This window comes from Hypomesus transpacificus, chromosome 11 (genome assembly GCF_021917145.1).
Source record: "Hypomesus transpacificus isolate Combined female chromosome 11, fHypTra1, whole genome shotgun sequence".
Taxonomy (NCBI): domain Eukaryota; kingdom Metazoa; phylum Chordata; class Actinopteri; order Osmeriformes; family Osmeridae; genus Hypomesus; species Hypomesus transpacificus.
This window is the reverse complement of record NC_061070.1, coordinates 12,240,388-12,266,934: the sequence shown is the minus strand read 5'-3', so window position 1 is coordinate 12,266,934 and position 26,547 is coordinate 12,240,388. Positions and strand designations below refer to the sequence as shown.

The window sequence follows — 26,547 nt, the reverse complement described above, 5'->3', positions numbered from 1 at the left end:
TATTTTTGGTGCCTGCTTTGTGAACACAGCATTCCCCCTGATCTCATATTATTGTGTGGGGCTTGAGAAGAGCCAGTTCTCTTTTTAGTGGAGTACTAGTCTAGTAAAAATGAGTCTAGTACATGTTTTAGTACGCAGACAGTGCCTTCGTGAAGTCTCCTTTTCTCGATGTATTTCTCTGTATTTGTATCCTCTCTCTATCACACCCTGGAGTAGGCACCGTTTTCAAGTGCAGTGTAGTGTCTGGAGGGGCCTCATCCATTTTTCATCAACATGACCTGAAGGAGCACACAGTGCCACCTGTTTAATCCACTCTCCCTTTGAGAGAGTGGACGGTGGGAGAGAGACAGAGAGAGGGAGAGAGAGGGAGGGAGTAGAAAGATTGACAGGTTGAGACATGGAATAAGAATTAGATCGAGAATAAGAGTGGAGGGTTAAAGTGGAAGTGAGCACATTCTCTATTATTGAAATGAGATATTATGTTTACTGTATGACAGATTCCAGGTCTGTGCATATGTACATATTTGATTATACTGACAGTGTTTCCTATTGCACATGCAGGCCTGGTGGTCTAAAGATGGGGTCTGTGATGGACAATGACTTACCTGAGCAATAAATTGAATAGTGATGGCACCAGCGATGGATAAACAGCTTAGTATTCTCAGCTACAGTCAAATTTCACTCCTTCAATTTCCTGACACATTTTGAGATCATTTGTCATCTGTTCCTGCCTGCCTGCCTTACTGTTGCAGAGTGGTGCAAATCACTCAAGTGCTTTAACAAACAGCTGAATAAATTTATTATTATAATATACCGTACGTCAAAGGATATGAAATACGTTTTTGAGACGAGACCACAGGCTGCAAAATAAATCACCGGTTCCTTCTCGTGTTTATATAAACAGTGCTTGTCACAAAAATATCAACAGAAAGAAGTATCACTGCTCTGCTTGCAAGATATTCAACTTTAAGTAGAATGACACGGAAAAATAATTTACAGTCACAAACTGTACATCAGTTGCCTGATCAGAGGTGGAGGGCAGGGAAAGCAAAAACATGATATGGTGTAAATACTGATGTATATATTGTGTTTATATACATTTTTCGTAAAGTGTAAAAAACATTGAAAGCTGGATGGGATCTTTGTTTTCTCTACATAGAACAGATTAATTGAAGGTTACGTATTATCATGATTGGATAACTAGAAACATTCATAGAAGGTGGGGTGGCTAAGTCAAGTACAGAATAAACTAAAGCAAAGGAAAGGCTGAAGAGGAGAGACAGAGAGGTAGAAAAACAGGAAGAAGGGGAAGGGGAGAGGAGGGCGAACGAGACAGGAGGGTGAAAGAGGGAAACAAGGTGAGTTGTGGGACGCAGGTGGAGGGGGGCGTCCGTCCAAGGAAGCGAAAGACAAAAGGGGGGAGGGGGAGAAAGAGAGGGAGAAGGAAAAAGACAGGAGAGAGAGAGAGAGAGAAAGAGGAAGTGGAGAGAGTCATGTCATGCAGACAGTAGTGAGCTAGTTTTTACTCAGCAGACTCTTCAGACTCCTCTCCACAGCTTCATCCAGCTCCTCCTCCAGCTCCTCCTTTTTGGACATGGCCAGTTTAGACTGGTAGTCGCGCACTATCTGGTCTATGTATGGAGCACTTTGTGTTCCGTGCAGCATGAGAGTCCACTCCTTTAGGACTCCCTTTTGTGGCTCCTCCTCACCGTGGAATCCCACTTCGAGGAGCCAGGTGCCGCGGGGGTCTTCTCCCCAGGTGTGGGTGGTCATGAAGGGCCATTTGTCGAAGCCCACCTTGGCGTCATCATCTCGGGGCCGGCGACTCAGCAGGATGGATTTGGTGCCCATGGGGGAGGTCATGTTGATGCTGAGGTCGCCACGGCGACTGGCGTTGACGGTGATCACAGCCTGGACGTGCTCTAGGTAGCGGACAAAGTTGTCCTTTCCCTGGCAGGCGTCCGTGGTGATGGCCAAGACCACCTTGTCACCTGTTTGTATCTTACTGCAGAAACAGGGGGAGAGGAAGAAGGGTTGAGGAAATGTGAAGAGGCCAATGAGGCGAGAAGGAAAGATAGGGCGTGTTTGTACGGGACTGCGAGCAATCAAGTGAGAGACAGCAGCACACGAGGATGGGAAGGGACAGACAGACCAAGATGCAGAGCGATGGGAACGGATGAAGTGGGAGAGGGAGACAAGGAGAGATTTGACGCACTGTCATCGGTAGAGTAGCTCGAGGTGTCACTGTGTCTGAGGGTACCCGAGGGCGTGTCGCATATTTACTTCCGACCCGCTCTGTCTCCATCTCTCTTTGTCGCCTCATTTCTTCCTTTCTGCGTTTTTCTTTCTCCCTCCCTTTCGCTCTCCGTTTTTCTCTATCCCCTAGCTCTCTCTCTCTCTCAGGGAGCTCCAGCTATTACCTGACCTACTTACCATGGGCCGAGTGCACACTAATGGAGCACTGGGCTTTTTCAAATCTCACTCCCCACTACACACAGACAAACAACTGTGACAGATATACAGTACACCCTGCCTGCCTAAACAGGAACATGATCACACCACTAAAACCATTGACTCGTACTGTCATAGGTTACGGTAAACTCTCAGAGCTGTGTCTGATATCTCGCTGTGTGACCACCCAGGGAGAGAGTGAGACTCTCTTGTCACTGGCTTTGAGGCAAGGCTTCTGTGTCACTAGTTCTATTCATCCTATGGGATAAGATAGCATCGAATGCAACCTTAACATCAAGACATCCTCTGAAGGTGTTCATACCTTGCCTGTGTTATTCCTTCAGAGCCAGTCTTGGCAGAGCATCTCAGAATTACAGAACCTCTAAGTAAATCTACCAAGAAGAGCATCAAAGGGACGTTCAGTGTCACTGTGTGTCTCTGAAGAGCAGGGGGAGCTAGAGGGTGAATCTCCATTGGCTGACCTGGAGGGTAGCCGGGGGCAGAGCGCCCATCAAGTACACAACCATTGGAATATGGATGCACTCCACAAATTCAAGTCTAGAAGGGAGTGGAGACTATGGCACGTAGGCCAAACCATGAACAGTATGTGTCATATAAATGCAAACGAGGCACACAAAAGCACAAACAAATGACCCAACCACATTTTTATGAGAAAAAATTGCTTTGCCCTGCCAGGTTTCCAGGAAATAGCAACAACACTCATATTGGACCAGAGATGTCCCTATATTGAAAATGCATGAAAGAGTAGTCCTGAAGAGGCTTGTGGAGTGAGAGAGAGAAAGAGAGGGAGAGAGAGAGAGAGAGAGAGAGAGAGAGAGAGAGAGAGAGAGAGAGAGAGAGAGAGAGAGAGAGAGAGAGAGAGAGAGAGAGAGAGAGAGAGAGAGAGAGAGAGAGAAAGAGAGAGAAAGAGAGAGAGAGAGAAAGAGAGAGAGAGAGAGGCCGGATGGACAGCTGTACCGTAAGTGGACCTAATGGCATTATTTGAGGCTGAGGCCACATCTCTGTATTATAACTGCCCCCTCAGATAACAGAGGGAGATGGAGGGAGACATCATGTGATGGGGTAAGAGAGGGACAGAGAGAATGAAGGAGAATGTGCAGAGGAGATGAGCTGTGTACTGTTCCGAGCTGGAGAAGAGGGGTAGGGAGGAAGCAGGGGGTTTACGGCGAGGCATTTAGGCTTGATTTAGCAGCTCATTGCAATTCATGGCACAACGATAAATACTCTGTGGAGGAGTTTCACAGAACACCACAGGCATTGAGTTAGGAACCTGTACAAACAATACAGAAAAACACTGAACGTTCAGAACTACTGAAAGGGATCTTCATCAATTAGATCAAGTCAGATATTGACAATAATAAATGGATCACAACAGATCTTTTTCATAGTCTAACAGTAACTTAACGTGTGGGATGGGTCGGAGGTTGCAGATGACTTACTGTAACCACTTCCTGTGGAGCGATAACCCAGAAGGCATCTGATCTGAGGAAGCCGGCTTGGGGGTTAATGAGGTAAACTGCAAAATTCATCTGCGACCCCCCATCACCCAGTGACTATCAGCTGGCGACACATCCAGTAACAGCGGTCACATCTTGTCATTCTGCACAGCCACTGGGCTCCTGTCAGTCTGTGTGTGTGGGTGGGTGTGTGCATGTGTGTGTGTGTGTACTTCCACATTGGTATGAATCATCCACGTGCAAATAGGAGTGTAAGGGCCTGCATATGAACGTGTGCAAAAATCAATTCGTTCCTCCCAACTGATTTACCCAAGCACCAGGTGGAGGGATCCCATCAGATAATATGCGATGAATAATTACAGGCTTCAGTCATAGAACAGTGAGAGGACAGATACGTCTGAGAGGACAGATTAAACCCCAGAGCTCACAGCTGATAATGACAAGTTCTGACCCAGCAGGTCGGCCCCAAACACAACCCAGCAGGCCCTATCTGATTGATGTCCAGCCATAGGGTGTGTGTGTGTGTGTGTGCACGAGTGCGTGAGTGTGTGGATGCCCGCATCTGTGTGTGTGTACATACGTTTGTGTGCCCGCATGAGCGTATTATCCAGTGTGTGTGTGTGTGTGTGTCGTTCTCATGCAGGATGAAGCTGTTGTGATTCCATGTTGTAATTACCCTTCAGTCCTGATGGGGACTGATGTCTTGTGAAGCTGGGAAGACCAGAGACCTGACACTTCCAAATAACCTGCTGGAGTTACTGTATGTCAGCAACCCCCTTCAGGCTGTCCTGCTGTTGTGCTCTCGGCCTAAAACTGAACTCATATGTCGCGGAAGCTACAAAGACATACATGGATCTTAAGGGAGTCAGATAGCTGAGCGGTTAGGGAATCGGGCTATTAATCAGAAGGTTGCTAGTTCGATTCCTGGCCGTGACAAATGACATTGTGTCCTTAGGCAAGGCACTTCACCCTATTTGCCTCAGGGAATGTCCCTGTACATACTGTAAATCGCTCTAGATTAGAGTGTCTGCTGAATGACTAAATGTAAATGTAATGTGACCAAGGATTTGAGGGATGTTTGCTGAGTGTGTCTACCGTAAGTATCCCTGGTGCTCGAAGGGAAAGCATTTCCCATGTAATGAATGTTGCCGCTGTAGGTGGTATTGTTCCCAGGGTTCTTGTGGAGCTCTATGCCACCTTTTCCCTTCCTTCTTACCCCCAGCTAGTTGTACCCTGGCTTTATGAAGGCATTCGTTAAGATTGCTAACATACAGGTCCTTATCACTATGTCACACACACACACATACTATCTCTTTCTTCCTCGTTTTTGTGGCATGGGCTATTTGCCATTCTTCAGTGTTTTTGAGGTGGCCACCACTGATTAGAGCCAAACATAGAACATATGACATTCTGTTACACTCGCAGGCCACTCTCTCCCTCTCTCTATCTCTCTCTTCTTTCTTTCTCTCTGTCTCTCACTCACTCACACACTTACACACAGAGAATGCCCCCACGCCTGTCAGTCTATCTAATTGACAGTGTTGCCAAGGCGCGCGATGGGGGACGATGCGAGGTGGTCTAATTATAGTCTGTGATAGAGGATGAGGCTCATGCAGACACACAAGAGGAGGCAGGGACCTGAAGAAACCAAAGGCAGACAGACAGACAGGCACACAGACAGACAGACAGACAGACAGGCACACAGACAGACAGACAGACACACAGACAGACAGACACGCAGACAGACAGGCACACAGACAGACAGACAGACAGACACACAGACACGCAGACAGACAGACAGGCACACAGGCACACAGACAGACAGATATACAGACACGCACACACATAGGTGTAGTGGGTAAATGGGAGGCAAGGAAGGACTAGAGTCAGAATGGTGGTGGACTGAGGGAGAAAGGGAGACAAAGCAGAGATCCCCCCCTCTCTACCTAACACAGGCCAGATGGCTGGACTGTAATCAGAAGAACTGCAGTACCCAGAGGCCTGTTCTGCTGGCGCTGGGAGCTTCCAGCACGTTTGATAAGAGGCCACAGAGTGGTAGCACTTGTGTTTCATGGGGTGAAACTGGTGAATTGCACAAGAATTACGAATAAAACTACCATTCTCATCCTTCTCCTTATCATAGCCCTCATTGTTGCCTACGATCCTCCACCACCACCACCTCCATTGTCATCATCATCATTCTCACCATCCTTTTCATCATCCATGCAATCGGTCCAACTCACTGGGTCTCCTGGATCGATCCGGCCACACAGTGAAAGCGTTCGGGGACAGTCTTCCACTCCTTGGCCATCTTCACCATGCCGCCGGCGTCCAGCACGCCATACCCAAACAGGTGGTTGAACTCCAGACCCACGCCATTCCTCCTCCACTGGTGCACCTCATCATGTAGCTGGTTCCTCTTGGAGGTCAGCACAGACAGGTGCTGCATGTCCCTCCATGTCAGGTCAGGGCTGGGGGGGGGAGAGAGAGAGAGAGATAGGGATGGAGGAAGAACAGAGGGAAAGGAGAGGATGAGAGGAGCAGACTAACTGATACTCGTGCACCACAAGTGTTCAGTTGTTTGTTTCCCACATCTTGGCAAGCTACAGCCAACACACTTAGAAAAGGGAGAATCTGGCTAGCAATGGAACATCCCTGTTAGACTACACAAGAATACAAAGATACATTCATGTGCATTCATAAAGCAGATAACGGAGGCCGGCCTGATCTGTCGATACCATGTGATGATAAAAAGTCTCAGTTGTCTGAAGCTAAAGTGTGTGTGTGTGCGTGTGTGTGGGCGGGCAGACAGCTGGATGGGGCTGCCTTATCTAGCCTGTGTGTAATGACAGCTTTGTTCTGCTGTGACTCACACAGTTCTGTCACCACACACAGTTCAAGTGTCTTTGGTCAGTAAAAAGGGTTCCCGGGTGCTCTAACAACACACCAGCGATTTACCCTTTAGGAAGGTCTAATGTCCGTTCCTAGTGACTGCAACATCATTGTTGTGTCTTAGACAAATAGAGTGTCTTTGCTCACTGTTAACTGGTGTTGGGTACTAATAGCAGACAAACAATCTGACCAACACCTCTGTTGACAAAAGGGCATCTGAGAGAGGATCATTTCATTTGATTGCCTTGGGAAGCAGAACAATACTGACCCAGAGCACAAAAGGTTAGTCATGTGAGAAAGGGTGTGGACTTGAATGGCCTGTGTTCTGCATTTTGTTGCCGGTGAGGAATAAACTAAACTGAAAATTATTTACATTGACTGTAAATTCATGTTTCAAAATGTGTAATTCCCCAAAAAGGTGTAAGTCACTGCTACCACACAGCCAATCATTGTAGACATAATAACCTTTTTCATGGTTCACATCAATCAGCGATGGCCACAATGGGAGACATTTGTGAGTATAACAGACACGTGCAGTAGGTCTTCAGGGAAACACCCCTGCACTTTACACATCATCCAGCTCACATTGCCTAACTGTCTCGAAGTACACAGGCCAAAGATTAATTAATAAAACTCTAACATGCCCTCTGAGTCTCCATCTAACCGTAAAAACCTTGTGTTGCAGCCATGCAATGAGCTTTAAAGACCAGGAAACATGCCAGGACAGCTTTGTATCTCTGGCAGGAAAACAGAGAGCTTGTAATGAGTGGGCGAGACAACAAACAGAGTTTGGTATTTTGCGTGAGTGAGCAGCCCTAATGGCAGTTTGGGTAAATAAGAGGTTTATGTGAAAGGCAGAGATATGAAGTGGCTCTCTGAAGATCACAGAAATGAAGAGAAATAATTGGGAAAAAAGCTGTGAGACAGAGAGAGAGAGAGAGAGAGAGAGAGAGAGAGAGAGAGAGAGAGAGAGAGAGAGAGAGAGAAGAGCTAGAAGGAGTGTGTGTATGCTATGTGGAGATGAAAAGAGATAGAGAAGATGGGGTATGTACTGTTAACTATGTGAGCACTTTTGGAGGTAAAACACTAACTGAAGAAGAAACACGAACTGAACTCCTCACGGAGGTGAACTCTGTACAGTACTGAGAAGAACATGGTTGATGAGTCGAAGCAGTGGAGGAAACATACTTAGCCTCCAACGCCAGGGCAAACACACCAGCAGCCTCAGGTGCAGCCGCTGAGGTCCCAGAGTGCCGCAGGGTACAATTGCCATACAGGTCTGTGGTGGCCTACCAAAACACAATCCAGGAAAACAAATATGGCAGTCAGCAACCATGACAATGAACAACAACAACAATAGCCACAAATGTAGGGAGGAATATAAAGCAGAGTCAAGATTGTAAACAGTAGTGGATAAGGTTAATATGGGGTTGGTAATAAGCCGTTAATTAGTGATAATCAAGAATCCAATATTCTCGGTGGGATGGAGAACCAGGGTAGTATCCACATCTGATCTGGGTAACTAGGCTGAGAGAACCAAAACGATCTGCTCCTCAATACTCTGAGCTCTGACAACATGAACATATTTCTGCCTGTAAAAAGAAGTTACATAGCACCTCTCATGTCGATGAAGTTGCTTCAAAATGTCGATTTTCTGACCTTGACGGTTGGGTTGGCTGTCAAAGCCAGACGTTAGTTCTTCGAAAGCAAAGAGGATTTCCTGACATACTTCACAAGTCTTTTCCCTTTTATGAACAATGACATTTATCCATAGCACACCCTAGTGATTCACACATTTTTCCAGGCATGCTTCATCCGTGGCATGCTGCAATTCCCGAAGTGAAGGCTGAAATAAGCGCCAGGCAGACTGTTGTGTCCTGCTGGTGTCTGTCCAAGGGACAGCTTTCAAATGAATGCCGTATCTCTCACGGCACTAACTCTACATGCCACATGACAACTGCAAACATTTATAGATTTCTCTTTGTAAAAAAAGATTGGCTTCTCCCTCTTTTCATCATCCCTGTCAGTGAAAGCAGAACATGTGAGGACCCTAAATGAATAGCAGGACCGTCAAGGGGTGGGTCAGTGAGCTGTCTGTCTGAGTGCCTGAGGGAAAAGCTGGCATTTTAGAAAAGCACTGATCAACTTAGTCACGGGAGACAGACAAGGCGTAACTGAACACTGGAGCCTTCCTTTCCCCTAACATCTCCTTGACATTTCAACGCTGCACAGCAATTACAAGGCTACAACCTCTCCCGTCTCCGTCACCCTCCTCCTGCCAGGTTCTGTCTAGTCTTCCTAAATGAGGTGGGGAACATATGAATGTCCGGTAGATTGAATGGACAACATTTTTGTGGCCTTTGTTCAGATGAAAGTGAATGGAACAGCATTCGTGAAACACTGCATGGAATAAACAAAAGCAAAAAAAAAGAGGAGAAAAACAACTACAAAAAGCTAAACAGAAGTTCCCAGATAAATCTATATTAATCCCACACACCAGCAACCATTTAACACACCACCCACCCACCCACCCCACCCCACCCCCACACACTTACCACACCAGCCTCTGGGTTCCTCTTGCGTCCATTGCTGAAGGTGGATGCTAGGGTGGAGGAGCAGCTCTCATCATAGAGGGCCGTGCGCCCATCGTTGATGGCTGAGTTGATGGAGATTGTCCACATGCTGGAGGCGTAACCGTCGCAGTTACAGTCGTCATAGCTACCGCCGTCTCCTGAAGCCCATACATAGATACTGCCTTTTCCTCCACGTCCCTAAAACAAAACCAAATAGAGAGGATCGGAAATAAAAAGAAAGTAGCTTAAGGTATGTCCCAGGCCAGCCTGCTATGTCTACATATGTGACACATAGTGAAGGTAGAGGGGGTTAGAGGTCAAGTTGGGCTTGTCCTCTCATCAGACTATAGGAATTCTGATGCTGTGTTTGAAAGTATGAGGAACTGGCCATCCAAACGGCTCCACCCTCTTGAATCAGCAGAGAATAAACAGCATCCTCAGACCACTATACTGCCTGGTGAGGACAAATGAGGCAACATGAAACATGGAGGCTTCCGACATTGGAGCTTCTGTTTTATATTTGCGGCTCACCAGACACCGTTGCATTCCCAAATCTCCTCTCTCTCTCTCTCTCTCTCTCTCTCTCTCTCTCTCTCTCTCTCTCTCTCTCTCTCTCTCTCTTTCTCTCTCTCTCTCTCTCTCTCTCTCTCTCTCTCTTTCTCTCTCTCTCTCTCTCTCTCTCTCTCTCTCTCTCTCTCTCTCTCTCTCTCTCTATCTCTGTCTCCCTAGAGCTTTTTCTGTGGAACACTGACATCACTTCTTGCTTAGGCCCCAACACTCACAGACACGCCACACTCCCGGAACATTCCCTGTGATTTATTTCCATTATCCATGGCAATTTGCAAAACCAAGCCGCCACGCTCAAGATGCAACTAAGTGTCTCATTTAGACTGAAGTGATTGGAGCAGGGTGAAGGCGACAAGTGTTTCTCGACTGGTAAGAAAACATACGTCGCAGCTTTATGGAAAGTCGTCTAATTGAATAATCTTTTTTTGTTGTAGGAAATACGTTTTTTTCCTGTAAAATGTACAGCATTGATAGCCAATGCAACGTCTTCTATAAGTGATCATTAGCAGTGTGGGCCTGAGTGGAACAGGGCTTGATCAGCTGCGTTACAGTAATATCATCAGAGATGACAGCACATTTGGAGCTGTTCGGCAGCCCTGTCTGAGAGAGGGTCATCCTGGACCGCACACCACCTCCCCCTGCATGGGGCACTAGGATTACTCAAGCTGGTAATTGGCACTGACACGATCAGCATGCTAACTCAGTGTGTGTGTGTGTGTGTGTGTGTGTGTGTGCATGTGTGGTGTTTCCAATGGTAACAAGCTCTCTACCTTATTAACCCCATCAGCCATGGCCTGGAGGGTAAGCTCTCGGGGCCCGTCCACGGTCTTGCCGTCATCAGTGGGGCCCCAGCTGGCACTGTAGATGTCAATGTCTTGGGGCATGTGACTAATGGAGGACGCCTCGATAATGTCCGTCATGAAGGGTTGATCCAGCATCCGGATTCCTGGAGGAGGACAGGAGAAAAAGAAACTCTTTGTGTTTACATAATGTATATACATAGTATATATACTGTACAGTATATATAGTATGTATTATGATGGATCTCTCTTCACTAAAACTGAATGGAGTAAAAATTAACTGAGGTTTGGGAGAATACAGCACCAACTCCTCCCCATTCACTTCTGCCCCTGAATCATGTGTCCACAGGAGGCAAACGGCTTGGCTTTGCAACCAGCATCCTTAACTTGCATCAGTTTTGCTATCAGCCTGTCAATCATCTCTCCAGTAAAATGTCTAAACATATTCTATTGTTGGTGTGGTCTTTGAACTCATGAACAAATGTTTATAGGTAAGATATTGACATTGGTAAAACAACATTTCTAACATACAGAAACAAAGCTAGATTGCTACAATGGTAATTTTCTTCTTCACTGATTCCAGAGCCATATGCTTCCAGAAACATCTATAAATAGTGGAAGTATGACATTGAAGTTAAACATAAAAAATGTATGAAGACTCTTGAAAAAATTGTTCTGCACACAGCCCTTTTGAGATCATAACTATTTAAGGTTCTAACCCTTATATTTAAAAACACATTTGGTTTTCTAAACAGTACACGTAAACACATTTAGGGTTCAAAACATTACATTTAAATTACCATTATTAGTAAAAAAAAAAAAAAAAAAAAAGGTTCCAACAGAAAATTATAATTTAGAGCTAGAAATGGTGCATAATTCGGTTCCGAACACAACAATTATAATAATTGGATTCCGCAGTACATAAAAAAAATACTGAACAGCCTACTTAGGATTCTACTGTAGTGAGGGGACAATAGCTTGTCTGTACTCTGTCACACTGCTGCCTCAACCAGTAAGGAGTTACAACAAGCATACACACATACCTGCCACCCTGGAGTTGTAGGCCACTCCAACTCCACAGATATTGTTATTGGCTGCAGCGGATACCTCCCCTGCACACCTGGTCCCATGGCTGGACAGACACATAGACACAAACACAGATTAACAGGGACCAATAGGGACCATTAGAATGTATAGAGGTCATGGAACATGTTCTTAGAAGTCAAGTTGTTTTAATTTTTATCTTCTTGATTAGGGACCCTATCTTTGTGTTCTCAGCATAAATCATCCAAGGTCTGCCTTTTCAGGGAGAATTCTCTGGTTACAAGACAGGCATGGCATTTTGGGTCCGAAATCGATGGAGATTAGCGTTAGCAAATCCATCATTGTGACATCTGGATAACATTAGCTTAAGGAGCATGCTGAGCCCCTGACACATTCATCTAGTTAACACGCAAATGATTAAATCCCCTATTTGGACTAAAAACTAATGGTTTAGTTGGATGTGATTATATTTGGTAAGTATTTGTAGATTTCAGTACATATACAGTGTACATGACAGCAAGAAAGGTTGTGTGTTTGTATGTCTTGCCTAAACACAGCATGTAATGTACGCTCCTCCCTGCCTTTCTGTGAGCCATCCCAGCATGCATTGCCACAGACAGTCAGCTATTTATAAACAAGCAGCTGATTAGCCATCCGTGCATGCTGAGACAGCAGAGGCGACGCTAACAAACGAACACACCTACACACAAATACACACGCACATACACACGCATGCACACGCACAAACGCAAACGCATGCATACACAAATGCACACATCCATATACAGTCCACACACATAGACGCACACAAACACTCATTTTCCCTCGTTCCGCTAGCTCACACACACTGCCTGAACACTTATGAAGAGTGGAGGAGAGAGGACACGAGGAGGAGTGAGGACACAAGGAGGAAGGTCCTTTTTTTCTCGTTTGATTGCGGTGTCCTTGAGGTGCCCTGGCAAAGTGGCAAGGCAGCAGTGGATCATGCAGTGTGCGACGGCGATGGGAGAGAGATAAGCTACTATCAGACCCAACGTCTGCTTGGCGAGCGTCTCGACCAGGAGGGGAAGGGAGATGGCGAGAGAGAGGAACGATGACAATCTGAACCTTTGTGTTTCTAAGTGTCCTGCAGGCCAGGGCAGATTTACATCTCCACAACGGTGGCTGGAGGATGGAAACGTGAGCTATCTGCAGCAGTGGTCAAGCTGTAATGAGATCTTCATCAACCAATTCTGTCAGTTCCACTCTGTGACTAAAGGATACAACAGCTTTGCGAGGAGAATTGTTTTTATATGGCAGCAATGTTGTTATGTTAGCAGAAGCCACATATACATTCCATGATGGATAGAATGTCGGGGAAAATCAATATAAATACTAGGAGACCTAGTAGGTCTGCTAGGCCAAACCCTATAGCAGCCAAGAAACAGATCATTATTCTTATCTATATCTCTACCTCACTCTCTCTACAGAAAACAAACAAACACACACACAAACTACCTGTTAAACCAGTCGTCCGTGTAGCGGGGGTAAGGGTACGGGTCATTGCTGCTGAAGTCATAGCTGGCCTCCGCGTTCTGTAACGACAAAACAGGAAGAGTCTTGGTAAGAGAGGAGAGGAAAAGAGAGGAGAAAGAGAGAAGAGAAGAGATGTAAACTGTCAGAGAACAGGGTAAGCTGCGTTAGTGGTGCATTGACCTTATCACAGCAAGTCTTGTCCAGAAAAGCCTGGGCTGTGTGCATGAGCATTGTTTATTCACGACTGGCCTGATCTGGGGTTATTCCAGGAAGCAGGTTATGTGACATACCCGGGTTAGTTAACTCCCCAGCTGACACCCAGCATTGTAGCAACATTTCCAGTAGATTGCTGCAACATTGTGAATCAGCTGGTGGGTTAACTTACCCGTTTCCCTTACCTCTGTAGATGCCCTCCTATCATTGGACCTCTACACATCTACTGTGTAGTTAGCAATTTTGCAGTCTTCGACTTTGCTTTCAGTTACTGAACAGAATGGTTGAAGTATCATACCCATAATTTACATTTACATTTAGTCATTTAGCAGACGCTCTTATCCAGAGCGACTTACAGTAAGTACAGGGACATTCCCCCGAGGCCAGTAGGGTGAAGTGCCTTGCCCAAGGACACAACGTCATTTGACACAGCCGGGGATGGAACCAACAACCTTCTGATTATTAGCCCGACTCCCTAACCGCTCAGCCATCTGACTCCTGAATTTCTGACTACTGAATTTGAGTGTAATACCACTGAGTGAGTACAAACTCACACAAACACACACTGAGGTAATACTGAGGCGATACATGTCCACAACAGGGAGCCTACACTGAGACAATGACACCCCAATTACTCCCTCCATTTAATTCCTCGTGGCCACAAGTAATAGGAGCGGAATTAACTGCAGGAAAACAGGAGAAAACAGATGCAGGAGCCACACATCTGTCAGACAGTCATCAATCTAGCCTGCATAATCAGCAAATGACCTGCTCTGGGCGTGTGAGCGCACACAGACACACACACACCAGCACACACATACTCACCTACACACCAGCACACCCACAGACATCTGTCGGAGTGCAGCGACACACATTCACTTATCAGTCAGTGTTATTAGAACTATTACTTTACAACACTCTCCTTCTCTTTCTCTGCTTCTCTATTTCTCTCCTTTTCTCTCTCTCTCTCTCTCTCTCTCTCTCTCTCTCTCTCTCTCTCTCTCTCTCTCTCTCTCTCTCTCTCTAAGCAAAGAATTTGCTCAATTTTGGTTCATTTGTAATTTCGAGAACTCTACATATACATTTTGGTTTCATATTAATTTCTTCTTCTTTGCCATGAATTGACTGATTGGAAGCCTCATATCATCTTCTCCTGTAACCGTGCTTGTCTCTTTTCATCCTCCTCCCTCATCCCAGAGAGGTAAAAGCTATGATGTGACTTTCACCTTGCAGGATCCGGGGGAGGTCCGAGGGCTGACAGCTAGACACTCCAGATCATTGGTAAAGTCCGGGGGAGGTCCCAGGGCAGACAGCTGGACCTATCATATCACTGGCAGGGTCTCGAGGGGGGGGGGGGAGAGAGATCCCACAGCAGACAGCTGGACCTATCAGATCACTGCAGAAGGTTGGAGTTTGACAGGTTCAAGGGCAGACAGGCCGGGCTGCTAGACTGGCATCTCCAAGCTCGACTCAGTCAAGGACCGTGAGACTGAAAGATGCCAAGCAGCTGTGCCTGCTGGCGTGCTGTGTAATGACCTCCGTGTGGAGCAGGTAACTGTGTGAGCAGTAGCACACCGAGGCACAACGCTGCATGATGAAAAGTATTTTGAGGGGATGATACCTTTGTAATCCCTCTGGCTGGCAGTGACAAAAAGGGGCTGTGTGTGTGCAAGCTGGAGAGGTGGATTCAGGGTTTCCTCTTTCTCTATCTCAGCACCACAGAATCCAGCATTTACACCAGGAAATCGTTGGGGAAATGATGGTCCTTAGTTGCAAAGTCACTAATGACACCCGAATACATCCAAATACTCTTCTCGCCGTCTCTCCCTCCATCATCTCTTACTAGCGGAGAGAATAATAGTATTGAAATTGGCTTATTTCTAATCAGTGACACAAGAACTTGTTTCTTTCAGGAGAGAGACCCAAAAGGCCCTGCCCAGACATGACAAAGACAGGAGTCATCTGAATGATGTTCACGCAACAAACATGCCCCAAATGTTGTCCATGTCTACCCAGACTTTCAAGAAGTATCCACTCCCTTTGGTAATACAGGTTGTTTCAGGGTGCTCTTGATGTTAGTCCCCGCTGTATTGAGGTGAAGCCATCGATACAATAAAAAAGACCTGATGAGGAAGATGCCTCACACACAGACTTTCCTACATGCCCTTGGGCACCACTTGGGTTATCCCTAATCATGAGACTTAGCTTATGGTGCAAATCACAGAAGGTTTCTGGTATTACAGTAAGGTAATTTACAGCTAACATTGGAGCAAAGGACTCCTTCAGCCAGACTATAATTATTATTATTATGTACAGGACATTCAGAATTCTGTTAGTTGATGTATCGAGAGTAAGAGAGACACTGTACAGGCACAGCTCCTGGTTAAAAACATAGACGTCATTTGCATTTTTGCGCCGCCATCTGCGTCAAGCACTATACTAAACGCCACACTTAATGCCACTTAGATACAAGAAAGACGGTATACGCGGTGAGAAATGCACCCTAACGCTGTGTGACATCACCATATGTTGTCATGGTTACTTCCCCACAGAGCATGGAAGGGCAGTAATAGTTCAGGAGGAGAACAATATTGAGGCTCAAAATCCAATAACAAAGGTCCCTGTACACACTTCAGATGGCTCTCCTCTTCTCTGCTCTCCATCTATCCTCTCCTTACCCCTCCTCTCCTTCTCTCTGCTCTGCTCTCCTTCACTTCTCCTCTCCTCTCCTCACCCCTCCTCTCCTTCTCGCTGCTCTGCTCTCCTTCACTTTTCCTCTCCTCTCCTCACCCCTCCTCTCCTTCTCTCTGCTCTCCTTCACTTCTCCTCTCCTCACCCCTCCTATCCTTCTCTCTGCTCTGCTCTCCTTCACTTCTCTCCTCACCCCTCCTATCCTTCTCCCTGCTCTGCTCTCCTTCACTTCTCCTCTCCTCACCCCTCCTCTCCTTCTCTCTGCTCTCCTTCCCTTCTCCTCTCCGCACCCTTCCTTTCCTTCTCTCTGCTCTCCTTCACTTCTCCTCTCCTCACCCCTCCTATCCTTCTCCCTGCTCTGCTCTCCTTCATCTCTCCTCTCCTCACCCCTCCTCTCCTTCTCTCTGCTCTCCTTCACTTCTCCTCACCCCACCTATCCTTCTCCCTGCTCTGCTCTCCTTCATCTCTCCTCTCCTCACCCCTCCTCTCCTTCTCTCTGCTCTCCTTCATCTCTCCTCTCCTCACCCCTCCTCTCCTTCTCTCTGCTCTCCTTCTCCTCTCCTCACCCCACCTATCCTTCTCCCTGCTCTGCTCTCCTTCATCTCTCCTCTCCTCACCCCTCCTCTCCTTCTCTCTGCTCTCCTTCACTTCTCCTCTCCTCACCCCACCTATCCTTCTCCCTGCTCTGCTCTCCTTCCTTCTACCCTGCACTCCCTTGACCTCTTGAAAACCCTATGTCAGAAAAAGTCAATTTACTGTATCGAGTGAAAGACATGTTTCACGTTATGGATATAAGCAGAAAGCCCTTTTATTTACCATTACTTCCTTATTAGTTTCATGACACGGAACAAATATTTAAATTACATAAATGGTTTTATACCGATTTTTTGTGTCAATGGGCTTTGAATGTAAAACACACCTTGATTCAAGAACTAAATCTGTGTTTTTCTTTTTATTACAGTATTATCGTATTATTATTTTGTGGAATCCCATCAGAAACGAGGTCCACACAAACACACCCACACCCAGGCAAACACGCACAATTTTATGCATACTAATGCAAGGCAGTCAATGGCGGCTGATTGTGTTTGTATTCTAGAAAAATCTGGAATTGAAGGGAGCACATTAGTCTATAAAGGGAAGTGAATATGAGCAAGTTTTTGTAAGCCTCTTTGTCTCTCTCTCACCCAGCCAGCCACCCCCTCCCCACAGACACACAAATGCATCTACAGACATACACGCACACACACACACACAGATGGACACACCCACACAAACACACAGAGACACACACACACACGCACTGTATGCACAGTGGGATCACATACACAACTTTGATCTTTCCTCGAACTGTAATTGAATGATAGAGTGCATGGCGTTATCAGTGTTTAGAAACTTTGCGGGGGTTCTCTGTGCTGCAGTATTGGAAGAGCGTGAACAGATCAGAGAATAAACAATTATTCAGAAATACAGTGACACACATGCAAACGCACACACACACACACAGGCAGGAACTGTGGTGAACTGAGTTTAAGATGTGTTCACAACAGGACACATCAGCCCAAAATAACATGCTCCTGCTGCTGTTTCACCCTGGCTGAGACTCTGAGGTTATTTTGGGGAGAAGACTCATTTCCGTTCACAGGCAAAAAACAGCGCAGTATACACACACACACACACAAACAGACCTCTAAACACAACGTGAAAAAGAACCGTATGCTTCCGATGGCTGGAAAAAAAACATATTTGTGCATCTCATTCCATTTCATATTTATCGGTTTTAAAGTAGAACACAAATGTTTACTTCGTTAAAATGTTAAACTGTTCTTTATCAACCTAATTCATTGACCATCTGATGTCTCACTCTGAGTAGATTCTCGTTTGCAGCCCTTCAGCTGGAATACAGAGAGCACCGAGTTGAGAGGAGAAAAAGCTGAGAAAGTGGAACGTCTGTATTTACTAGTGAACGTCTAAAAGTGCAGGTTTAGACCCACCACATGGTTGTGGCTTACCCATTCATTCACATGAGTCTATTGGACACACACACACACACACAATGCATTTGATTGGACAGGTACTGCACAGAAACACCAGCAACCGCAAGGTGCAGGTTTCATATCGCCACCATATCTCCAGCCTGTTGTTTGTCCCTGACTCAGACCAACACACCAATCACAACTCTTACAGGTTACTAGCACACTACAGCGCCCAAACAACACAAATGTTGCCATTTCAGGTGTTCAAGCAGTCATCCACTGAATATTCATGCTAATGAAAACATATGTATGACCCTTATAGTATGTAGCATTTTACAGCAGTGGGATATTTAGAATGGCTTCTTGACAGATGTCTCTCTTCCTTCTTTGCCAGAGTTCTGGCTAACAACAACAGCTCCTGTTTTCTAAGGCTCCATTATCAGTATTCTGGAGTTGGCGTTTCACATTATGCAGTAGCAGCTACCCTGGCATTATCTGTGCCTGTGACAGATCACCCTGCCAAAGAGCAGTGCACATTAACATTAAACAGCTTGGCTGGCCTCCTGCCTGCCTGTCTCCACGTCCTCCAAGGATACAAGGAGACTGGCCAGCCATGAAGGAGACTTGGAAGACACCTGGAATGGGCACCCCACAATAACATATACAGGCTTCGAATGCCCCACCTCAAGTCTGGCTCTTTCCACTGAAGTGTAGTCAGATTAAGCATTGTCAATTAGCAGATTAAGTAAAATAAAGTACTTACATAGTTGGAAGCAAGATCCGGGTGAAGATAGTCAATTCCTGAAAGATTATTTAAACAGGAATAAGTCACAATAAGTACAGTACCAGTCAAAAGTTTAGACCCATTTTCCCATTCCATGTGTTCAAACTTTTGACTGGCACTGTATATCAAACCTAAAATAATTAAAACGTTAGACCGTAAGTGGGTAAAGTTAAACCCCTAACTCACTTGTCCTTATTCTTCTTTGTAAGTAAAGCTTTACATAAGTCTAAAAGTCAACAGAAAATGGTGGATCTTGATGATCCGTCAGGTGTGCTCACCATCATCCATGATGGCTATGGTGACCCCCCTCCCGGTGTAGCCCAGCTCCCAAGCCTCTGCCACATTCAGGTCAAGTCCCGGGGTCCCGTCTGCCTGGCCGGTGTTTATCTGGAACAAGAACCAGCCATCAGCAAATGCTGTGGTTCACAAACTTCTCACAAACCCGCAGTGGCATGAAGATGTGTGCGTGTGGAGATGTGTGTGTGTGTGGGGGGGGGGGCGGAGTGGGTGAGGGGGCCTAGGTGTGGGGATTCAGAAGGGTAAATGTCAGTGATACAACGCATCCTGCTGTGGGTGGAGTGGGTGATGTGACAAACCACACAAAGGATGTCCACTGAGAAAGTTACGATCAGTCTAGGTAAACAGCATGGGGGGGGGGGGGTTAGCCCACAAGTGGAGGTTCTGACATAGATGTAGCTTGGAAGTGGCGCGGGCAATATTTGCTAGACTAATGAGAGAATAAATTCAGGGGGGCAGCGTTAGTGAATGTGTCTGAGCTCCGGAGTAATTATAGCGGTCTGATGTGGGCAGGTGTGAAAGGTCAGCCATCAGGCTGGCAGCCGAGTAGCTGCCGAACGGATCGCTTACCAGATACCACTGTTTGGAGAACAGAGGGTCGCTCATGTTCACTTCCAAATCATTGATGTTCCGGTAGCCTCGTTTCTGGCGGCCAAAGCCTTCCTGGTCAACGACGTTCTTGACCTGTGGAGAGAAACCTTGGTGAGTGTCTACTGAGGAGGAACGAAGAGACCGTCGCTTCTCAGGCAGATTCTCCGATGACCGAACATCCATTTAAATGGGATGTCACTAATAGACGCAAAAGCACATTTTGGTTAGATGCAAGTCTGTTGCCTTTGTACATTAGTTTGACAAATATCCCTCCACATCTCCCCCTCCCCTAAGTTCTTCAGCTTTGTATGATGGAAAGAGGGGACATCCTATACATTCCCAGTCTAATTGTATTTCTCCCATTCTGAATCAGACATACAATGCCTACAGCTGGGGCCTCTGCTTCCCCCCCCCCCCCCCCCCTCACCCCCTTCCTCCCTTCCTCTGCCTGGCACACAAGAAACAGAGCTTCCAAATTGTCGTTTGTGCAGAGAGGGTCTCAACAGACAAGAGAATCGCCCTGATTGCACTTAAACACCTTCACGTGTTTGTTCCCATCCTCAAAGAGACTTGTCTCTGAAGGATCTGAGATATATAGGCTTTGTGGTTTGAACTGAAGCGTTCTTTCACAGCTTCCCCAGTGATGCTCAGGCCTTTTGTTGATAACAGAGGGACTTACAAAAGATGAAATAGTGATGACAAATGAAATCAAGATCAACGGATTTCTGTTTGACGAGATTTTACTATAAGAGAACGCAGTTTGGTCTAGCTAACTGTAGAGACTGTAACTTTGGTGACTGAGTATCAAGACTTTAAAGCCGAAAAGGCCCACATTGTGATGAGTTATTCAGATTCAGAACAGTTTAGGGGGACCAGTGTAACATTGAAGATCGCCAAGGACAGTAAAGTAAGTACAAATGTCTGTGACTTTGAGGCTGTTTGCTAAAGGTAAAGGTAATTAGACAAAGATCAGACAGTGGAAAGAAGGGTGACAAGAACAGACAAGACCGCTTCATCCTCTCTCCAGTTAAAAATGGGAGCCATGGCATCATTTCTGGTCTGAAGTAGGCTCTCTATCTGGAACTTATTAGGAGTACAAAAGACCTTGTACTAATTGTCATCAGCCTCTCAAGGACACGTCACTTGGTTTGAAGGCTTAGAACTCCTTGTACAGGGTCCTTGTACAGTAATAAAGAGAGGGGGGCAAGAGGGAGAGAGAGATAAAGAGGAAAAGCGAAAGAAAGAGATGAAGAACGAGAGAGAGAGAAATAGAGAAGGGGTGGCTGACGAGATGAGTTTTACAAGTTTCGCTTTCCAGCTAATAGCTTTAGATGGAATTAACATTATTTTGCATAATGGTTGACTGAGATCTACAAATGTATTCTAAATCATTAAAACCCCTTTCAAGATTGTTTTCAAAGGGACATTTTTACATGCTGGCTTACATGCTGAACATTAAAGAGTGTAATTTAGACTGCAGATTTCGATGTTGCCCACAGTATATCTGAAATTACAGCAATGTGTTGTACCATTTGAACAGTCTGTAACGGAGATTGGTAAAAGGGGACTATTTAAATGTATTTCTATTGAATAGAGTAAAATAGTCAGTGAGTACTCTCTCTGTTTACCTTCAGCAAACACAACTAAGAGAGTGAAAGGAAAGGTCATTGTCCAGTGGTTTACCATGCTTGATAAGGAATCAGCACTTAAGCCAGAGGGGAGCACCGAGGGGTCTTATTGTTCGTTGTTTATTTTAACAGGCCCAGGCGTGTAAAAGCGGTTGTCCCTTTCACCCTATCAGTGCAAAACAAAGCAATAAAGCAATGGCAATCGACAAGCACAGAAAACCAGAAAAAGGACATTTCAATTTAACGGAGGTACACAATGATGACCAGAGGTAAAAATGCTTTTTTAACAGCTTTGCGAAACCTTACTTATACATTTGGTTGTTCTTTTGAACATGAAAAACAACTACGGCTAAACCTGTGTACATCAAACTATTTTTCGACAAGTTAATTTAAGCTTCTGTGTTAGGTGATGACACATGTCAAGGTGGGGGGGGGGGGAAACACCCTCCTTGCCCACCTTCCTCACGTGTCCTCCTCTATCTTCTTTCCTCTGACCATCTGCCCCCTTTATCTCATGGGAGCAACCACAGTGTTTACCTCTGAGCCAGCCAGCCGGCCAGCTAGCCAGACCAACACACCGTCAAAGAGACAGACCAACAGACCAAGAGACAGGCAGGCTCTCCAGAATGTCACAACACCCACTCCCATCATCAGATGCAGCCTGTGGCCTCGCCCTCGCCCTCACCCTCGTCCCTTGGCCCTGCCCGCAGGCCTGCTGGAACACCACCCGACTTCAAAGACCTCATCCCCTCAGTCCTTTCACCCCATCTGCTCTACCCCCCCCCCCCCTACCTCCCTCACTCTCAATCATCTCTCTTTCAGATCACAAAGATGCACATGCACACACATTCAGGAGGATTTTTTTCTCTTCTAACATGGTATTCTCAGTGGAAAGTATGTTCAAATTGGCTAATGAGATCTAACACAAAAGATACAATATGGAGTCATTCTAACTGGGTCATTGAATATAAGCTCCTTTTACTGTAAGGAAAAGGCAGACAGAAAAATATAATGAAATTGTATGGCTCAGTTGCTGAATCACGATACAATCACACAAAGTCAAAAGAATTGCATTGTCACAGTCAGAATAGTGTGGTTTCCTTTGGCAAGCTTGTTAGGTGTCAGTAAATCACAGGTGAAGAAAACTAGAAGCAGCAGGGGTCCTTTCCACTCCCACTCGTATAAGAAGCACAGGGAAGCTGAACTTACTGTTATAACCAGGGGACAGCATGTCAGCCAATAGATGAGAAGTGAATGCCCCTTACAGGAAGTCAGTAAGGCCATGTTTTTTCTGCATCACCATCATTAGCCATATTAGTTCTCTGGAGTAGCTCACATTTATTTTCATTAACACCTCTTCCTGGCACAATAACAGAGGCTGGATCCTTGTCTACATCAGGACCTGTTGTTTGTCCCCAGACAAAACAAATATATATATTTATGTACATTCTTTACAAGTTAAAATATGGCCATTTATATTGTGAAGCATTCAGTTGAGAAAACGAATTTTGCATCTGCATTGGTGTTTCCTTCATTTGAAACTAATACTAATGTGTCCTGGACTGTGTCCTATGGTACTTCAGGAAGCACATTTCTAAAACAATGGCCTGAAATTCCTGTCAGTAACAAGGTGGCTTATTTACCTTGCTATCTGCATAACATGACCAATGACTCCTGACTAACTATTGTATGTCAGATGGCTGAGCGCTTAGGGAGCCAGGATTTTAATCAGAAGGTTGTTGGTTCGATTGCCGGTAGTGCCAAATTACCGAGTGTCCTTGGGCAGGGCACTTCACCCTACCTGCCTAAGGGAGAATGTCCCTGTACTTACTGTAAATCGCTCTGGATAAGAGCATCTGCTAAATGACTAAACGTGATGTATGTACTGGTCTATTTAAAGTGTACTCTATGATTGTCAATTTTTCACCACAAGCTCAGTGGAGAGAAACTATTTCCTTGTTGCTTTTCTGAAGATATGGTGTCGTTGACCAGAATCACTATGTACCGAATATCTGAACACATAAGTGGCATGATTAACTGCCTGCCTCAAATATCATAATTTATATAGTCAGTCTATCGTAGAGTTGTTATACTGTTGTAGCAGCTAGAGTAATCCATTGGCAACACAATCAATTATAGATACCTTTTCTCCTATGATGTCTAGGAACAGGCCGCTTTCAAATTAACAATAGTTTTGCAGTGGAGGGGGAGGTGAATCGTTTCTATGGGAACCTGGCATGTGTGTGTGCGTGTGAGTATGTGTGTCTGTGTGTGTGAATGCGTGTGTGTGTGAGCGTGTGTGCGTGTGGGTGTGCATGTGTGTGTGAGTGTGTGTGAGTGTTTGTGTCAGTGTGTGTGAGTGTGTTTGAGAGTGTTCGTGTGTGTCTGTACCCTGCGGTCCTTCTGGAGTCGCTGTCGGTTGCGAGTGTTGCGTTTGCTCCGTCTCTGAGGGATGTCCTGGGGATAAAAGTGAAAAAGCCCCTCTCCAAAGGGAACCTGGGAAAGAAACAAAGAGAACGTAGAGGAAGAGAAGACGGGGGGGAAACAAGAAAGAGAGGGGTGCATCAAAAATATGGAGAGATAGAAAAAGGAGCACAGAGAAGGTCAAATATAGAGATTGAGAAACACGCAGAACATCATGGTTGTTTTTGTAGCATAGGTGTAAGTTCCTTGCGATATTCAAAGGCTGTTGCCCTTACTGGAGTCAGGCAGAAGAAATCCCAGTGGACGGAAATTAAATGCATAATATGAGCTGTGCCTCTGGCCCCATGCACAGATTAAACATCTCCTTATGCCTTAACAACAAGCAGGCTATCAGCTCACTGGTCTGGATAAAACACTTGTATCTGCAGGATCTGCAGGATCAGGATGATCAATATCGCTACGGATGAGGATAGTCTATAATTATTACGGTACTCCAGTGCACTTCAGGCACTCCACGTGTTATCAATTGTATTTTCGGATTGATTACACCAAAAATCATATAAGGAACGGAGAATTCAAAGACATTAAGCTCAATAAAGCCTGTTTTATCCTTATCACTATACAGTATGTCACCTTAACAACAGTGTGTGTGTGCGTGCGTGCGTGCGTGCGTGCGTGTGTGTGCGTGTGTGTGTGTGTGTGTGTGTATGTGAGCATGTGTGTTGGCCCAGTATGTCTCTCAGTTTAGCTAATTAAGCACGGGTAGCAGCTAATTCAAATTGCACAGATATTGTTTAATGATGCGTGTCCCAAGGAGACAAATATAGCCTGCAATTACATAACCTAGAGTCATTACAGGAAACAACCATGAAAGGGAGAACATAGGCAGTTTTAGGCATCTTGATACAAGTTTTGAGCAATGAAAGTATGAATGTAGAACTGTATCCTAATTCGTGGCAACCCATTTAGCTTTCTGTTCTCTGATGCTCCTCATTGGCTAGCGTTCCAGCCAAATGCGCCCACGCTCCTATTTTGACATGTTACACGACGCCTACTGTCAGGGGATAATTTCCCTTGCTCCATCCTAACGGACTCGTTATGGTGCTTGACGCATGCCGACACACTCTGCATTTATTGGGCTAGGTAACGTAAGCTGTTGGTTGTGGAGAGAGGAGGATGATAACATATTATCGTAGTATTATATTATGCGAGCTAAACGTCAACACAGACTTTCGGGCCAATGAATACATGCCTACATCACAAGTGTAAACATCACTTCACAAACAAACGGCGCTGGCCTACACCAAACAAAGCATGACTTCCATGACACACATGCAGGTGAGACACAAGATCTTGAGATGGTTTCAAGGACAAGATGTCACAGCAGGCCGTTAGTGAAAAGAGCTATTGTAGAAAAAAGAATCTGTCAAGAGGTTAATCTCTTCTTCAGGAGAAATCGAAATTGCAATGGGCAGTGGCCATACGATTGTCATTCAGACACCTGTTCAGTAAACTAAAATGGAACAATCCTCTTCTAAAATTGAAGCAGAAAAACCATAATGGAACACCTTCCAAGTGTTCCAGGTAACTAATTAGATTTCAATTATCTATGGAACGGGGATGTCCCCGTCCATCACGCTGTCTGGAACTGATGCAAGCCTTTAAGAGCCGGACATCAACCGTAACAATCAATGTCATTTGAATTTCAAGGACTGGAAATATTAAAATGCACACCATTTTTTTTTCGTTAATTAGCTAGTGGTAGCTATACAGTCGTTAATAAAATACAATTTCTAAATAGATCTGTCTGATGAAGCAATGCATAGACTGTGAAAATAAAATACTAAATGTTTTCCACATGGGTTTATGAAGGCCTTTTCATATTCAGAAAGACAGACAAATATGATGGGAAGACATAGGCTATTTAATAAAATAAAACGAATAGGAACGGATAGACCCAGGCTGTGTTTATCAATAGACAAAGGCAATCCATCATATAATGAAACACAATAAATGTTATACCTTACGGACACTCTGGTACCCGTGTTCTGTGGCAAGTTGATGCGCTTCATCATGAGTGTCTTCATGCAGCTGAACCAAGAGATGATTTGTGAAGATTCCTTCCTCAGCAGTTTGCGTCGCAAGGAATAGTGCGTTTAATAACATCAATCCGACGGCTGTCCCATGTCCAAAAGATCCGCGCATCATGTCAGCCTTGTGAAGGTGTGCCTGTCGGAGTAAATTCTTGTGCCGGGATGCTCTTCTAAAGAGGTGGTTGAAATCAGAGATTCAGATACATCTCCTCCTCAGGTGCCGAAGCTAGTTGAACTTGGACCGTCTCGTTGAAGCAATGTTTGGCTTGCTGTGGGCACTATAAGTCGATGGGATGTGTTTGGGACCAAAGCTGCATCCTCAGCTTTCTATCACCATCTATAATTCATCAGCTCCTCCGTTCGGGTCTTCTCCGCGTGACGTTCCACCAATCGGCTCCGGCGGGTGTGTCTCCAGTTTCTCTCAGAAAGTAACGGCGCGCGCGCATACGACGCGCGTGCCACAGAAAACAGGGCACTTTCAGGACTCTCGAAAATTGCCTTTCATAGGGCAGGTAACGCGAGGTTGCTCC

The 26,547-nt window shown here is 45.5% G+C and overlaps 1 protein-coding gene across 1 annotated transcript; it reads right to left on the bottom strand.

Moving 5' to 3' along the window:
- Nucleotides 1–946: 946 nt before the first annotated feature.
- Nucleotides 947–26,366, bottom strand: pcsk2 (proprotein convertase subtilisin/kexin type 2). The gene is made up of 12 exons (XM_047030174.1): nt 25,947–26,366; nt 23,892–23,996; nt 19,852–19,965; nt 19,263–19,371; nt 18,964–19,001; nt 13,303–13,379; nt 11,805–11,893; nt 10,732–10,907; nt 9,377–9,592; nt 8,010–8,110; nt 6,173–6,400; nt 947–2,005 (listed from the first exon to the last, which is right to left on the bottom strand). The coding sequence occupies exons 1-12, from the start codon at nt 26,130–26,132 to the stop codon at nt 1,516–1,518; spliced, it is 1,929 nt and encodes a 642-aa protein (XP_046886130.1). The 5' UTR covers nt 26,133–26,366; the 3' UTR covers nt 947–1,515.
- Nucleotides 26,367–26,547: the final 181 nt, after the last annotated feature.